Here is a 17,999-nt window from a genome sequence, read left to right on the forward strand (position 1 = left end):
CCAGAATAAAAAGGTAAGTTATTATCTATACATATGATGATATTGGGAATCAGGTTGCCATTCAAGCTGTCCATGTATTAGGTTTCATTTCCAAAGAACTCACAATTATCTTTAATATCCAAACTCTAACAAAATGTTTAAACATGTATATGATATAACATATAGTATGCAGCCTTTTTTTAAACGTGAGATTGCTGTATCATTACACACAGAAAGGCAGCTGCAAATACAGAGGTTCTAATGTTTTAACATTTTAACTGGTCTGAAGGATATTGACCAAGCCCTGCAATCATCTTTATTTAGACAGACATGGGTGCTAATGGAACCTAATCTAATCTGCTAAATGTATTGGTTGAGATGCTACAATGTGGACAGTCAGTGGATTCAGTGGAAATGTAAAATATGACAGACAAATTTTAACTGATCAGGGTTACAATTAGAGCCGAACCACTGCCGATCCCTTCAATTTGGTTATTAACAAACTGTGACCAAGATATCTATTGAGTACTCTATACATATTTTTGACATATCCGTACTGCAATTTCTTGTCACTTATCAGTTGGTATATATACCTATAAAGATATCTCTGAGTTAGGATAATATCAACCAATAATCCCATCCTGCAAATGTATTGGCCTGACTCTAGTTACGCAAGTAATCCAGTCTAAAATGTACATCTTGGATTTAATTCATTTTACATAAAATTGTTAAGCAGATATACATTTTAGCATGTGTATGTATTAAAATGTGGGTTCTGCTGTCCACAATACAATTCAACACCAAATAATGCAATAAGAATCAGTCTTGTTGGCAATTACTGACTTTTTAAAGTAAACTGCAGGTTTTGCTTCTTTGGGGAAAGACTATCAACTTCAGTTAATTGCTAAATAATGTGAAGGGACAGGAGCTGGCCATATGTTGGGGCAGCTGAACCCATTAGATTTAGCCTTTAGACTGTTAAGTCATCAGTTCAAATTTGGTCTCAAAGTGAAAATACTAAATGGAGAGATGCTGATGGACCCTTTAGTAAAGCACATAACTTCAGGGCTGTTCAGTGAAGTTGCACAGGTGCCAACTGTAAAAGTAATGAATAGCTCCCTGGTGTGAGAGTGGGTGCCACTGTTCCCCACTGCTGCAAATGAGAACTTAATTCTAATTCAACCGTGGCAGATCAGATACTTTGAGGAGTATTAAAAATGGTGTAATGCTACTTGAGGGAGGAGCGCTGGGTAGTTATCTTGAAAATCCTCACATCTTTTCTCACTTCTCTCCTTGACACTGGGATCACTGCGATACTGAAAAGCTCTAGGAAATGCCTTCCACTGTAGATTTGGCTGTGAATAATAAACAATCTATATTTGGTATGTTATTTTCTTTGCAACACAATGAAATTGTAAAACTATAAAATTCCCCCAACAGATTCATGAGTTTGCTTCAATTACTGTTAGTTTTAAACTCAAACTAATTCTACAGACCAGGTAAAAACTTTACACCAAACTGTGGCTTTTATATTTCTTTCTATTTTCTATTTTAATAAAAGATAATAAAATACTTGGTGGTGAAGACATTTCTTTCTCTTTACCACAAAGGTTGCCTCACTTCTGTGAAGTCAGTGCCTTGTATACCATGCATGTATTTACATTGCTTTTGTTCACCAACCATTTCTTTCAAGCTAATATTACTCTTCTTAGATTAATTGCAATGTAATCAGAAAGAGAGTTCAGCTGTTGGAAACTATTTTGTAAGTAATTTTGCGTCATCTGGCCGATATCAGCGGAACTCCATGACGCGTCACCGGCGGATCTCAGCAGACCTCCACTGGTCGGAGCTCCATGCACTGGCATCGTGGAGGGAAGCCAAACAACGTTCTTCTAACATACTGCCCACACTGCCATGATACAGAGCTGAATTTAAATCAGCAAAATATCTCTTTAAGCCTTTTTAAACCTTTATTGTCTAATGTTTAAAGTTATAGTATTAGGAAACTTGATATCCAGATCTAAAATGTGTATTATTTAATATAATGTACATTTTGGGGGTAACACTCAATTGAATAAAATGTTATTTGTAGTGTCAAATCATAACAGAAATTATCTCAGGACACTTTACAGATAGAAAAGGTCTAGACTACCCAACATAATTTATAGAGACCCAACAATTCCCCTAAGAGCATGCATTTGGTGCGACAGCAGCAAAGAAAAACTTATTTTTAACAGGCAGAAACCTCGAACAAAACCTGGCTCTAGGTGAGCGGCCATCTGCTTCGACTGGCTAGGGAAGGAGGGGGAGGGAGAAACTACAATAATAGCCAACTACTGTATAATAGTATAGAAATAAGTCTCAAAATATTAAAGCAGTGGTTATAATTGAATGACATGATGAACATGACAATTCTAGTAACAAAGATAATACAACTATGACTAACAATAATAGTAAGGAATCAAGCAGGATCAGCAGCAATCTGGGTGTCACCACAAGTTATAAAATACACACACACACACACACACACACACACACACACACTTTTGCCATGCTTTGGGACATTGAGGGCCAAACGTACTAACGCTTTTGTGCCCACTTCAGGCGTATTTGTTGCGCAACATGCGCGTAAAAGCCAGGCGAGGTATGTACAAACAGGCTGTACTGAGGTAAAAGCGCAGACTGCCTGTCGCGGGAACTGAAAATGGCAAATTGCGCTTATCCGTGTCATGCATATGCATTCGCGGGAGGGTCAAGGGGAAAGTGGGAGTTTCCCATAAAGAGATGGGGGGGAAGCATAAAGTGCGCCTAATTATGTATTCCGCGGTATGTACAAGAAACACCCGTGGCAGCACGCCTCTATTTTGCAGTGAAAATTCTCCACCTCTTAAAAGCAGGTGTAAACCAGCCGCAAGAGGGTTTCCTCGCATATGCCTCCTGGTGAAATGGCAGCAGTAATCCGAGCAAGACGGAGACATAGGCCAAGGAGACGAGCTGAAAGGATTTTTGCCACAAGGATCACACTTTTTCAGTTGAGTGAACACAAAATCATTAAGCGTTACAAATTAAGCAGCCATGCAATATTACAGTTACTGGAAGAAATCAAAGATGACACTGAATCTCCGACTCAGCGTTCACATTCCATTGCAGCAGTTGTTAAACTCCTCACTACATTACAAATATTAGCGTCAGGATCATTTCAAACAGTCATAGCATCAGCAGTGGGAATATCGCAGTCTGCACTCAGCCGTATCATAGCACAAGAACTTAACGCTTTGCTACAGCCCAATTTACGGTATAGCGAGCGGAGAAAGGCGCTGATTACCCAATGAACTTCAGGTTTGGTAAATACGACGTAAGCTGAAGTATCACAGCGCGCGCTTTCTGCATGTTGGACATGGCGCTGATAACGCTACATTCGCAAATGTACGTACATCTGTCCCTGTGGTTGTTAAATTGTACTTCAGTCTACACTGTATGAAATGGATTCCTTTCTTTTTAACTTTGTAATGGCCCCACCAGGTTAGAGCCCCCAAATTGTTTTAACACATCACATAGTGATGTCTCTGATAATAGGGTTTCTGCAGGTTTCACCAAGTCAAATTTAAGACTTTTTAAAACCTTTTTAAGACCATTATGAATGAAATTTAAGACCTATATCACGACATAAAAATAAAGTCAGATGTCAGAGTGCGGAAACAATGTCAGAAACAATTCCCTGATTTCCTCATTGGCATTATAGGACTTGTGTCTAAATTGGCTGCACTATAACTTGCATATTGTTCTAATTTGTAGAGCAAATTATAATAGAGACAGAAATAACTATTATTAGAGGTAGGGAAATTAAGACCTGTTTAAAATTATTTAAGACCTACAACACAATACTTCAGCGAATTTAAGACTTTTAAAGGCCTAAAAGTTTGATTTTGAAATTTTTTACTTTTTAAGACCCTGTGGAAACATGTGATATACAGTTGTGACATACAGTAGCGTGTACTTCATACCTTTTATTTTATTTACAGCAATAAAAACGAACAGTAAATGATCTGCAGAGATTAAAGTGCTCTACATCGATAACACAGAATTCTCTTCTCCGAGTCTTTCTGCGAGAGGCATGTACACCACACTTCAACTCATTTTCAGACAGCACAGTCCTGGTATCACATACTAACACATATTGACCAAACAGCTGGAGTGCTACTCAGGCCTTCTGTTAATGCAGAAGTGTTACCTCTCACCTTGGCAGCTTGGTTTGGCTCTGTCCCACTCTGGTCTCTTGCTGTTGCCCATGACACATGTTAGAGTGGAGTAGCCCTGCAGCAGGTAACCAGCCTCACAATGAAATGTTACCATAGATCCCAACTTGTAGTCAGTACCCATTCTAGAGCCGTTCATCACGTTCCCCGGATCAAAACACGCCTCCCGCAGTTTTGCTGCCAATCAAAAGAGCAAAGCTTTTAGAATAGTGTCTAAAGTGAGAGGGGTTTCTAATTAATAGATAAATAGTTTTACAGGCTGGGTGTGTGTGATTAAACACTACATAACTTGGTAAACATGGTGTAAATGGGGTTAATCACATATTCTATATGCTATTCTCATAGCTGGCATCAACATTAGAAAAAGTAGCTGTGTAAAATAACTTCAAATATGTTATTTTCTGATTCATTTATATATATATATATATATATATATATATATACACACAACAAAATCCCCTGCTGTAATACATACATATTTTGCAAAAACGCATATAAAATCCCACTTGCATAGGCCTTCAGAGTACCTTTGTATTCCAATTGAAAGCCGGTGTAGCTCACAGAGCCATCGCTGCGAAATGCCAAGTACATGAAGTTGGAAGTGCTCTCAATTTTCTCAGGAAGTTTACTGTCTTGGAAACTGCCAATCAGATGAGCGCCGCTGTCTGGCCCATCGTAGATATACAAGAAATCATAGTTGGGCTCAATACTGAAGCTGTGACAAGTGAAAGGAACACACAAATGCAAGATACAACAGTTATTATTTTTGCCAAGTCTTAAGCACCAGATTTTACAGATTGTATGTGAGATTTAAAATGCATCAGAGTTTCAAAAGGAGAGTGTGCAGCGCAGTGCTAGAAGTGAGTCATGCCAAGCGATTTGTTTTGCATCTCCAGACAAAGAGATAAAAAAAGATATCTCCCCCAAGAGGTGAGAAGAGATTAAATTGTTGTGACACTGCGCTGGCATAAAATCTTCACAGACGGAAATGGCAATGCAGTGTGAAAAGATCGTTTCATATTGTAGCGCTGTATATCAAATCACATGCCGCAGTCAGAGAGAGAGGAGCATTTGTTTTCAAAATAATGAGCGTGGTTTATGACAAAAATGTAAATAGCTTGGAGATAATTGCATTTGAGTTGGATCAAGGCAACTCCAATTTAAAATCATAACTCCATCCTTTCATTTGGCGTTCCCAAGGGAGAAAGCAGCGTTGTGCTAACTCTATTAGATGTTTGTTTTGAAGGACAAAGTTGAAAAAGAAACATGGTGAATTCCTCTCCTTCACCTCGAGAAGAGGGAAAGTGGGTGGGAGGTCAGAAAGCGTCAATTTACATATGCTCCTTCTCCAGCCCTTCATGAAACGACTATAAAAATAATACTTAAACATTCAACAGCAACACGGCGCATGAAAATTGCCCTCAGGCCCATCTGTGAGTTTGCTCTATCAGTATTGCTGCTACATATTTAGATTGCAATTAATAATGTAAAGCTTATGGTCTGAGTATCATTCAGCTTGGAAATGAGTTTCACTCTTATCACAGTCCTGCCTGCAATATACAGTATTTATCCAGAAATCTTGTCTCACCACATTTCAGCAAAGTGGCAGGAATACATGCCTTCTTGGCATTTGTAGAGGCACTGTTGATTTCTCCCTATCTCCCAACACACCTGGACTCAAACTCAGGTCCACTGCTTAACACACACATGGCCAACTTTGCTCAATACTATGATGTTATAGCTGGTTCCACTGCAGAAAACAAGCAATTCCAAGGCACAACCTGAGCTGCTGTGCATCCACTAAGAAGTAACTCCATTCTGTTCCAGGTAGGTTACAAACATACCACAGGTTTAGGGAAAGCTTCATCTTGTAAGCTACTGGATCATGAATTTAAACGACAACAGTTGTTTCGCTGTCTCTAGTGGTTTGTATTGGAGCCACTGTTCATATCCTGTAAAAACCTTGAATTTCAGGATTTTTTTCAACAATTGTTTCAAATTAACTTGGTCCACACGTGTGAGGAAAATTTTGAACCAACATGTTATAAAATGGAAATAATGCAACTCTGACAAAATCTTCCTGTTTTTTTACATTTCATCTGGTAATTTAGACATTGAGTGTCACCACAATTCCATTGTTGTTCTTTTTATGTTTTGACTAGAAGCAACTAAGCAAAGTAAAATGGATATTGCAGCAGCTCATATTACCTGATGAAAGCCAAGGAGATGACATAGTCAGAGTGGACAGCAATAAGCCAGTCACAGTCTTTGCTGTGAGGGTAGGGGTGTGGGTAGTTGGGAGAGAGGATGAATCCTGAAGATCCAGTCACATTCCCACCACAAGGAGCTTGAGAGATAAAAAGGAAGAAGAGATGGATGAGAAAGATGCACATAGTGGTCACAAAGAAAATCTTTAAATGTGCCTGTCCTGCTGCTAATGTCTTTGGCTGAGCTGAATTCAGTTTGAGAGACAAGTAAGGAATGCACACTTGTAGGTCATTAAATATAATTGACTCAAATTCTATGGCCATTGTCGACCTTATTCAGCAACAACCATCAGGTGCGGCAATGGCATCAGGCCAAAAACCAGGGCATTAGAAAGACTATGCCATTATTTCCCTACATTATGATTACAGGAGATATTTTTCTGACACTTGTCTCACCAAGGAATTGGATTTTTTCCAATTAATTTTTGGTTTAGCCTGTTAAATGTTTTTTTCAGTGTTCAACAGGTCAGCACTGCACACAAAAAACAAAGTTTGTCTCCCTGTGTAGTTGTACATATCAGGTAAGCATAAAAATACGATAAATATGGAGAAAATACCAACTATAAATTATTCAAGCAACGAAATGGATCTCGGTTCTGTCTTTTATTAAAGGACAATTCCGGCGCAAAACGAACCTAGATTCAAGATTCACATATCAATAAACTATAGAAAACACCAAGATAATTACATGACAAGCAATGAGCAATAAGAAAATCTAAGTTACAGTATTCACTTTTGTGGCATTAGATTGTTGAAAGAGCCTTAAAGGACAATTCCGGCGCAAAACGAACCTAGCAGTTAATAACAGATGTGTACCCACTCGATCGTTCTCTGGGACATGTTTTCATGCTAATCGAATGTGTTTGTAGCTTGAAAGAAGCTAGCGCGGACCGCTGATTAGCTTACAACGCTAGTATTCAGGGCACAGGGAAAGTAGAAACAAATCGCTATTTATACTACTAAAAAGGCTCAAAATATCACCAAACTTCAACGGTAGCATAATGAGGGTCCCTAAATGTTAACCGAAGCACTGAGAACATTTTAAGTGTACAGACAGTTTATTGAACGAAGAGCTGCGGGAGCTCCGTGAAAGGGCTACGAGAGAGAGAGAGCTACCGGTAGTCAATGCCGCAACACAGCCTCATACTTCGGGAAACTGGTGGTGTAACTGCGGACATTGTGAAGCTATGGCCACCGAACAGGAGTGTCTGTGTTGCACGGAGTGGGACCTGTTGCGTCGTGGCACCCAAGAGACGCAGTGTTTTGTACAGTCGGAAGATTTCCCCTCTCTGATAAACAGGGCTGTACTTGAAACTTTTTTCCATGTCCCGAAAATAAATTGGAGACGGCGACCCAGACCGGAGGGACCAGATGGACAGTTATCCACCGAGTAAGTACACTAGACAAGTTATGTTTTACATTGGTGTGATTATTTCAGATATATTGAGCAAATCGCTTTTGATTTTAGTTTGCATCGCCAGCTCATGACTGGTTTTCAAGACGGGGGCCGCATGTAAACATGAACACGAGTGTCTTTATAATCTATCTTTTCAATAAACTGTCTGTACACTTACAAAGTTATCAATGCTTCGGTTAACATTTAGGGACCCTCATTATGCTACCATTGAAGTTTGGTGATATTTTGAGCCTTTTTAGTGGTACAAAACAGCGATTTGTTTCTACTTTCCCTGTGCCCCGAATACTAGCGTTGTAAGCTAATCAGCGGTCCGCGCTAGCTTCTTTCAAGCTACAAACACATTCGATTAGCATGAAAACATGTCCCAGAGAGCGATCGAGTGGGTACACATCTGTTATTAACTGCTAGGTTCGTTTTGCGCCGGAATTGTCCTTTAAGACTTTTTTTTTTTTGTTTTTTTTTTTTTAAAGACAACTCTTTCAACAATCTAATGCCACAAAAGTGAATATTGTACTTAGATTTTCTTATTGCTCATTGCTTGTCATGTAATTATCTTGATGTTTTCTATAGTTTATTGATATGTGAATCTTGGATCCCATTGGGATCGAGGCAGTTAAGAAACTAACAAGATATTAAGGCATCTTAATCAATTATTGCATATGGACATTTCTGCTCTAGGATTTAGCTGGACATGTTGACTTGATTTTTAAGGACATTTTTCATCCCTTACCACGTGAGAGGATATTTTGTACCTAAATCTTAAAACCTCACAAAAGGCTTTACTTGGCATTTGTTGAGTTGAATAAACTGCCAGCTGTCATGTTTCACTATGAAGAGGTGTTAGAAACACGCTGATGAGGATTTTGCTCTTTTGGTGTGGTAACACTGAAGTTGTTAAAAGGAAAGCTGACATTTACATCAAGTTTTCACTCATACAGACGTGCTTCTGGTGCCACTGCATTATGCTGAGTTGTGTGATCTTATAATTGCATAATGAAACTTACAAATGCCGAGCTCTTTCCTGGCCAGGAAATAAACTTCAGCTAGACCTGTTGGCAGCAACACCTAGGTTTCTTTGGACCTACTCAGTGTAATCATTTCTAATTGCATATTTAAGTAATTAGCTGTTAAGCTCTAATAACACAATGTGTTGGGAGACCGTAGAGTACTCCGTCTTTGACTGGCTACAGAAGTGAATTTGTCCACATAAGAGTTGGCAACGACTCAAACATATCTGAAGAGGCTTGTTTATCCTGCACATATTCTTAAGACATCAGTGAGATAATTATAGTCCATGCTATAGCCAGTTCATAGAAAAATGCCCTTGCTCCTTCTTCCTTTCACCATCTCTCTTTTACTCTGATCCCCTACCCTACCCTGCTTCTCTTCCTTCAATCCATACCTCTATCTGTCTCCTTCTCTCTCTAACTCACACTATCCTACCCCCCCTCACCGATGCAGCTTGGAGGGCTGGGTTGCCAGTAGTATCTATTTTCCACTTGGATGCAGGTGATTCTACTCTCCCCCTGCAATTCATATCCCGGATCACAGGAGAAGGTCACCGAGTCATCGGGCTCCCGCCCTTCCCCGTTGCGACTGCCATTCATGGGAATACCTGGATCTCTGCAAGCTGTCGCAAGCGAACCTGAAGGGAAAACACAAACATGTGACACACCGCTACATGAGCGCACATGTACATGCAAAGTATAGGGAATCAATGAGTGCACGAGAGAACACACACACACACACACACACACACACACACACACACACACACACACACACACACACACACACACACACACACGGAATTTCATATCATAGGGTAGACAGCTGTCAAGCTGATACTGTAGCTCAAACAGAGTTAAACCACAGAGCAGATTACTGACTGATATCAGTCAAAATCCTGCTGTGTTTTTCTAATCTGTTTCCCTAAACCGCAGCTGTGGAACCCAGAGCTCTGAGATAGATCTAGTAAAATCTGATGGATTCTTCAAATATCCCCATCTTGACAGACTTTATTGAGAGACTTAACAGAGTTAAGTATATTGCAGTCTGGTGGTGTTGTTGCTTTTTCTTTCTAAAATACAAATGCATCTAGAAATATATACTAAAATACATCACAAGAAGTACACAAGTAAAGAATGTTAAACAAATACAAAAACAGATTTAAAAGGTAATGGTGATATTAGGGCTGTCCTCGACTAAAGAAATTCTTAGTCGACTAACAATTATATGATTTTGTCGATTATTCGATTAGTTGATGTAATCGACAGAGCTGTGCTCTTTGAGAGGTGGTTAAGACTAGAAAAGCACAATATAAATGTAGTTAATGAACCATCTGTAAAACTGACTTTCTCCACAATTAATCCTGCAAAAGCACCACTTTAAATCTTGTGCTTACCAGAGATGTGCTCATAAGTTTCTTGGAAATGAGTAATTAAGCATGAATAAGCATAAAAAATGACTCATCAACTAAAGAAATCTTAGTCGACTAAGACCAAAATGACCGATTAGTCGACTAATCGACTAAGAGGTGGCAGCCCTAGGTGATATTGTATATAATTTGATTAATAGGTGACATACACAATACAAAGTGTTTTCAAAATGTAAGTGCAAAAAACTCAGTCAATAAGTTTAACAACTGTGAAACAAGTGATCATAATAGTTTACATCTAACTATAAACCGAGAAACCTCTGTGCGTGTGTGTATTAGGCTGTTCTGACCGGATTTTAACATCTGTCTTAAGTGATCGGATCACAAGTGGACAGCGCTAGGTGCATGTGTTTTCACCTGTCTGTAGAATGTGTCTCCAAATGCGTCCTCAGTGACCATTTATGATCAGATCTCACTTCCCAGCTCTATATGCAAATAAACACGTACATCATTTTCGTTTGCATAATAGGCTGGTTGTGTGTGTTTATAATGTCAGTTGTTATTTTCACATAAATCAAGTGAAAAATGAAAAAGTGCTGCCCACAGTCTGTCTGCTTGCCGACCATAGACTGCAGCCTATATTAATGTGATCTACTGACGGGTGGCAGGACCGTCAGTAAAAAAAAAAAAAAAGTTTCTGTTCGGCTCTCTGTGGTTTTAAGTTTAGTTTATATTATACCTGCTTTATTTTACGTTTCATGTTTGCTAGGAGTCGTGTTATGTTACTGCTGATGAAGACCCAACATTTCCTGATTTTGCTGCTTCATAACAAAAGCATTTAATTACCAAAATAACAGGGGACTTTTATTGTGAAGAACTTATAGGAAATGAAACTGTTTCACAGCTGCTGCTTTCACCACTCATTTCACTGTCAACTCCAGACAGCGGTGTAGCTCTGGTAATGCAAAATTAATAATTAACAGAAGGAGACGACATAATAACAGGAAGTTTTTTATTAATGTCCTACATATTGGTGAATTTGGGGACATTTTATGAAACTAAAAATAACGTTAAATCCAAGCCAACAGCGTTGCAGAGAGCTCGAGACAGCCAGGGATATAGGAGCAGGCAGCATGCAACAAAAACACTGTCACATCACTAAAAGTATATGACAATTACATCCAAAACACACGATTCAGTCTCAGTGGTTTCTGAGACATGAGAAATACTTTGAATGAGTACGTAGTTCCGTTTACAATTGAGTAGGTGGTCTTTAATGTGGACACAAGACACATTCCCGTTTCACTACTATTAGAATGTGTACACATGCAGCTCAAACCACCTCCAAATGTGTTTTTTGCAATCCAATCTCAATTCGTCCTGAGAGAGTTTTCACCTGCACTTAGAGCTGTCCACTTGTGATCTGATCACTCAGCTCAGAAAACGGGGTTTATGTGTGTCTCCCGCATGCACAGTACAGCAGCGGGGGCAGGGAGTTGCTACATCTCTAGACGGCTCATTGATTGCGGTTCACCGGCTCTGCTACCAAACATGTCTTCGCAGTGTGCTACCAGTGTCGTGCCAAAAAGTGATCATCCGCCAAAAACTGATTGCCATCTACGCTACATGCAAATGATGAAATTACTCGTACACAAACACATGTTAGATGAAACCCCAGGCTCTTGGGCTCTCCAGCAAAGTGTTTTGTTGCCGGCAGTTGCGCACATTTAACTGGCCATTCTGCACGCTGTAGCGGCTTCCCGGGCTCCCTGCTTTCCCCGCCTGGGCCACATCGCTACCTGGATGTGTGACAGCTTGACGAAAAAAAGGAGACAGGCCGAATCTCTTGATGAGCCGCAGCCAAGCCTGATTGAATTGCGCTTATGTTAAGATAAAGTTGTGAGAAAAATAATACAGAAAACCAAGCAATAACCCTGTTCTGAACAGTCATTGTACTAGTTGTTAAAAAGAGACACTTAACCTCAATTATACATAGACAATGACTGTAAGTGTAACATCTTCAGAATTATGGCTTAAATAATGAATTCAACCGCAAAAACGGTTTCTTCTTATTGTACAACAACCTGAAAATACACTGATATCCTCAAAATTGTCCTGGCTACCATCCACAAGACACTGTCACCCACTGAAGAAGGTATGCAGAAGTTCACTTAACACAAAAAGGTTTTTGGTTATGAAAACCAATAGCCTTAGGCAAACCAGGTATTTAAGTGCAGTATGCATCTCCAGAATTGATTACAGCTTTAAACGTGTGCAGTTAATCCCCTGTAGTGTAACTGATTTTCACATTATGCTGCCATGCCTGTGTACTAAAGAAAATGAAGAAAATACAAACCCATCACACATAGCATACATGAGGTGTTGAACTGCTGTACTTGTGTGCTTGGCTTTGAAACTGTTCATCAGTAGAACATGTAGACCACATTAGTAGTCTGCCAGGAGTGAACAGGGAAATACCTGGGACTTTCACTGCTCATCAAGACATAGTTAACGATTACATAAAATATTGAGAGATCCACGTGGCATGAGGACATGTTCAAATTAAAAGCTGCACCATAATTCAGTTTGATAATTTGAAATCATTTTGGGACATACTGCTTCAAAATCAATTGTATTTGTTTGGCAGTTGAGTTCAAACAACAATCTTTGCGTAGCATCCCCTACTGCACCTTTAATATGTCTGTATAAACAGACACACTCCGTGCCATATTAAGAGACAGTTAGAAAACAGAAATGTTAAGAATAATGACACATTCTCAGGTCAGGCAGTATACAACTTTCACGTACCTGTATATGTACCTACATATATGCCAAGTAAAATACCTGATGTTCTTCAACTCCTCAGAGAGACTCTCACCAAAAGCAAACAAATAACAGTAAACATCTACAGTACATCAACTACTCAAAAGGAAATACTCACTGGAGAAGTCGATAGCAAAGCCAGACTTGGTGATATAAAAGTCAGTCTCGAACTGTATGGTGACGATGTTGAGAGTGGAGTGGATCCCCTCAGGCAGCAGTGAGCCGCTAACCTCCTTCAGAGCCATCTCGTTCTCGGGAGGCCCGTCCCACACCTTAAGGATGTCGTGGGACGCCTCAGTGTCAAATGCAAGAAACTGGAGACTGGAAGAGGTGAACACAAGATTTTGTTACTTTGGCTTAGTTTGGCCTAAGTTAAATTTTGTCCGTTTAAGTCAAGTCTTTGCATTTAACAAATGATCAGAGATGAATTCAGCTTATATGGCATTATACTCACTCATGTTTAGTTGAATTAATGATGCATGTATTCACTTGCACAATGTTGCATTTCAAATACAACAAAAACAAATGTTCTCGAGAAGGCAAGCAAAATGGTTGCTGAACTTGCTGAAAGATTAAGTTGAGTTCAAAAGCGAGATCTATCTATAAACTGTGTCCCCATGCTTTTGGGTATTCCAGTTTGGGTATTAGTTTTGGTATCATCAATCAATTTCTGCCAAAGTTAGAAATAGGAGTGCACAAACTTATCTGGGATCTCATCAAGAGATGGCCTGAAGCAGCTGTTCTGACAAAGAATGTGTGGCTAACTTTATGAAATCATACCATGTTTACTTCGACCTCTAAGCCCAAATGGGTTTTATTCCACAGTAATACTAGGAGCTCTCAACCAAAAAAATAATGCTTCCATGTCCCGGGAAAATCCCCCTGGGTGCTGTCAGTGTCTACAAAGTCCCTGTCCCAATCATTGTTAATGGATCTGCTGCAGGCTGGTTCTCTTGAGGATATCTCGCTTTAGAGGAGAATTGTTCATGTTTAAAATCTTAACTGAACTTTGCAACATCTCATAACAATCTTTTAGTCTTTTAAAGTCAGTTTAGTTCATTTAATCAGTTTATTTAAGATGTATTTAAATCAACTCATCACTTAACTTCTAGGCAATTTCCTTGTGTATCAACTGCAGTCTTATGTAAGAATGAGTCTCCCACTGTGCCTTTGTTGATTTAAACTTATTCCTAATATATTAGTTTCTTTATAAAACAAAAAATTGAAGGCCCAATTTTATATAGTTTTTTTCCTCACCATATTTCATGAGTAATGACGCTCAATGCAATTAGCATATTTTGAGAAATTATTGTGCATCTTAAAGCCTCAGGTTTTTACAGCTATTCTGGCTGATTAGACTCTTTTCAGGTTGAAGGTGGGCCGGAGCTTTAATGGGAACTCATTAGTTCACAAATCCTTTCTACCAGTAAGGATGAAAAGGTGTCATTTGTCCCGCCCTAACAGGTGCAACAACACTAACAGTGGACTCAGGAAGCTGTCAATCACTCAGTCTAACCACACCCACACAGTCCTGGAAAATGTCCAATTAGCCACATTAACTATAAACACCTGTGTGGGTGTTCAAGGCCTTTAAAGCAACACCAAAGCACTTTTCCTCTTCGGTCCCCCTACAGGTTGGAAGTGGAATTGTCCATTACCGCTGTCGTAATGTCTCATTATGTCTCATTCGAACTACAGATCCGCTACCCGATCTGGCAAACTTGCATAGTGCGGTTATAGCCGATAGAGGGCCGCAAACCGAATGCAGAAGTGCCGTTCACCACCGACGTTTACGAGTTGATGAACCACTGAAACGATTTTGGAAACATTATTTTAAGGTACAAAAGAATCTTTGGTGTTGCTTTAAATAAAGTATTCTATATTATGTTTTTTTCTAAAAAGTATGGATGGCTTAGTTATACAAAGCCAATAGCAAACATTTGTATTTATTATTATTATATGACCATGTTATTAGCAACTGGAGTTACCTGACAATGTTGCCAGAGTTGACCTGAATTGTCCAGGTGCACCTCAGGTTGTTGTCGTAGGGGAAAGGATACCCAGGGGAGAGGATACGCCCTGTAGACTCACCCTTGAAACTCCCTCCACACTCCGCTGCATGCACAAATACAAATGAACACAAAATACATGAAACCCCCAAAAATGGAAACTCTCACAAGAGGAAATGGAGACACATACACACAATCAAATGGTCATATAGTATGTTGAAACCAAATACAGAAGAAATGCTGTCAGAGTCCAAGCTCACTGAAGCTCAGAGTATACAATTAGGACTAATGAGCAACAGTTCTGCTAAAAAATGACAATTTTCTAAGACTAGACTGAACAAAATTTTTCCTGCTGTCTCCCCCACTTGTGATAAATGCAAATTAGCTGATGGAACTCTTGGGCATCTTTTCTGGTCCTGCTCTAAGCTCTCAAGGTTCTGGGTTGACATTTTCAGTTTCTACAGTGCTGTTTATAATAGACAACTGGTTCCTGACTGTCTCTTAGTGATACTGGGCTGTTCCAACGGTTCTTTGGCTCTTCCATCCGCTTTACAACAAGCCCTCATGTTTGGTATGACCATTGCAAAACGGGTTATCCTAAAGGAGTGGAAGTCAGCTTCCCCTCCTTGCTTGGCTATACGATATGGTTTCCTGTTTACACCTTGAAGAAATTCGGTTTTCTATGTCTAACTCTCGAGATAAGTTCAACATGATTTGGGGCCCTTTCATAGAATACATCAGGAAGGATAGACCACAAACTGGGACCTAAATGCACAGCACTGTTTTTGTATTTTTTATTTTTTTAACTTTCGTTAGTTATCCATACTGAGACTTTGCCACTCCCCTCTGGCTCAGGCCACCTTGACTCAATCTGTGTGAGTGGACTTTCTGGGACATCTGTTCAGTGAATCGACATGTATATTTATACTTTTCCTTTTCTATATAATGAGTAAGTGCTGGCTGTGTTGTTTTTTTTTTTTGTTTTTTTTTTTAATTGTCTGGTTTTCTGTCTTTTTTTTGTTTGTATTATGTGCGCCTGTATAGATAAAAATCTGCATAAATAAAATTTACAAAAAAAAAAAGTCAAAAATAACAATTTTCTTATTCTAACAGGAAATGGGACTGCAACAAGGACTTCCTGCCAGGGCAGAATAGTGGCAGATTCAAAACTTGTTTTGTCTCTAAGTATGCCTCCTAATGATGCCATTAATTAACTTTAAAAAGCCTATATAAATAAAAAGAGAATATATAGGCTGGGCCTTGCGCTGCAGAGAGGACACTGCTACAAATGTTAATGACGGGAAGGAATATCTTATCCAATCTATGTTGTCTCTTCCCCTGGTTATCGTCTTGCTATCTATATTACAGAACAAAGGGCACTTCATTAATAGGAAAATTGCATTAGACTGCAACAGTGGTAGGCTATAATCAGTATCATAACACTGGGCAAATGTAAAAGTCCTTGACGGATATGGAGCCAGGATGTGGCCCTGGAGAAATGGCTCGAGATCTCATTTCACATTCAGCTCACAGATACAAAGCTTACTATTAATATTGACCATTTAGTGATCCAGCACTGTTAAACAGTTAATCAATTGACTGATTTAGTTCTTTTTTATGATGGTATTGAACATGCCACAATGCCAGGCTGAAGTCCTTTCACCGAAAAAGGAACAAATACACGTTTCATTGAAAAAGGCATCAGGACACGGTGGCATTTAAAGTGCAATTCTGCACACGTCAGGAATTTATAAATCATTTTTTACCCCAATCCATCACTGCTAGACATCGAGAAACAGACACTGCCTCACAACACCTTCCAGACTCTAGCAGCATGCAGGTAATAGCTTTATCATTTCTCTGTCTCTCTTTCTCAGCATGTTATGAATATGAAAATACAGCCAAGATTGTACATCATGTCCATGACTCAATCGGATATGAATACTCTGATAATTATGCCTTTACTTTTAGAAAAATGCTGATCAATGGCTGGTGGATTAAAACATTTAAATAACGCAGCTCATCAATTAAACAGTCAGAGCATCACAGTAAAGGTTCAATAGCAATTCAGATTGCGTCACTATTGTGTTCTTAATGACTCTATACAGCCATTTCTGCATACAGAATACAGAGAGATCACTGATTCACAATTAAACATCAGCGCTGTTTAGATTCTCTTTCAAAATGACAACCAGCGTATTTTCTCTCAACAAAGTTCAATTAACTAGAAATCATGTTGGGACTCCTTAGGATTAACACCTAGCTGAGCAATATTGACAGTGTGCCTGGCCTAAATAATAATATAAGGTATTACAGAAGGAGAGAGAAAGAGAGAGATGGACAGAGAAAGGGACCAAAATGTTAGACAAAGACAGCATACAGACATAGGCAGAAAGGATTACCTATACATGACGGCATGTGGTTGTCCCATGCCCTTCTCTCCCCAGTCATGCACTGGAGTATGCCACTGCCGTGCAGGGTGTAACCTTGGTCGCAGCCGAACGTGATGGCACTTCCAGCAAAGTGACCCTGGTCACTGACTTTGAACCCAAACTGTGGCACACCTGGGTCATCGCAGTGGGATAGCTCAAAGCCTGGACGAGTAAGATTGAAAGGCACAGGAAAAGGAGAAAAGGGTGGAGAAGAATATGAGTTGAAGAATGACATAACATGAAGACCATGAACACATATAAACACAGAACTGCTTGTCAGCATTTAAAACCAAGTACACTGGAGAGCAGCCATTCTGTGAACCAATGTCATATTTATCTGTTTTGTAAAGAGGCATTGATTGAGCTTTGAGAATTACTTTCCAGTTTAGGGCTGGGCTTACAGCCCCTTATATTACTTGGCAGTAAAGATTCCTTTTGG

The 17,999-nt window shown here is 39.4% G+C and overlaps 1 protein-coding gene across 2 annotated transcripts in view; it reads right to left on the reverse strand.

The window, feature by feature from the left end:
- LOC116035265 (CUB and sushi domain-containing protein 3-like) overlaps positions 1-17,999 on the reverse strand; it is a 269,787-nt gene that overhangs the window by 146,122 nt on the left and 105,666 nt on the right. For both annotated transcript variants that reach the window (XM_031278268.2, XM_031278267.2), the window contains exons 24-30: positions 17,531-17,722; positions 15,108-15,234; positions 13,238-13,440; positions 9,373-9,564; positions 6,444-6,582; positions 4,763-4,950; positions 4,218-4,412 (exon numbers count right to left, since the gene is read on the reverse strand). In XM_031278268.2, the coding sequence (XP_031134128.1) occupies positions 4,218-4,412; positions 4,763-4,950; positions 6,444-6,582; positions 9,373-9,564; positions 13,238-13,440; positions 15,108-15,234; positions 17,531-17,722 (1,236 nt within the window). The remainder of the gene's footprint in view (positions 1-4,217; positions 4,413-4,762; positions 4,951-6,443; positions 6,583-9,372; positions 9,565-13,237; positions 13,441-15,107; positions 15,235-17,530; positions 17,723-17,999) is intronic.

This window comes from Sander lucioperca, chromosome 10 (genome assembly GCF_008315115.2).
Source record: "Sander lucioperca isolate FBNREF2018 chromosome 10, SLUC_FBN_1.2, whole genome shotgun sequence".
Classification (NCBI taxonomy): Eukaryota; Metazoa; Chordata; class Actinopteri; order Perciformes; family Percidae; genus Sander; species Sander lucioperca.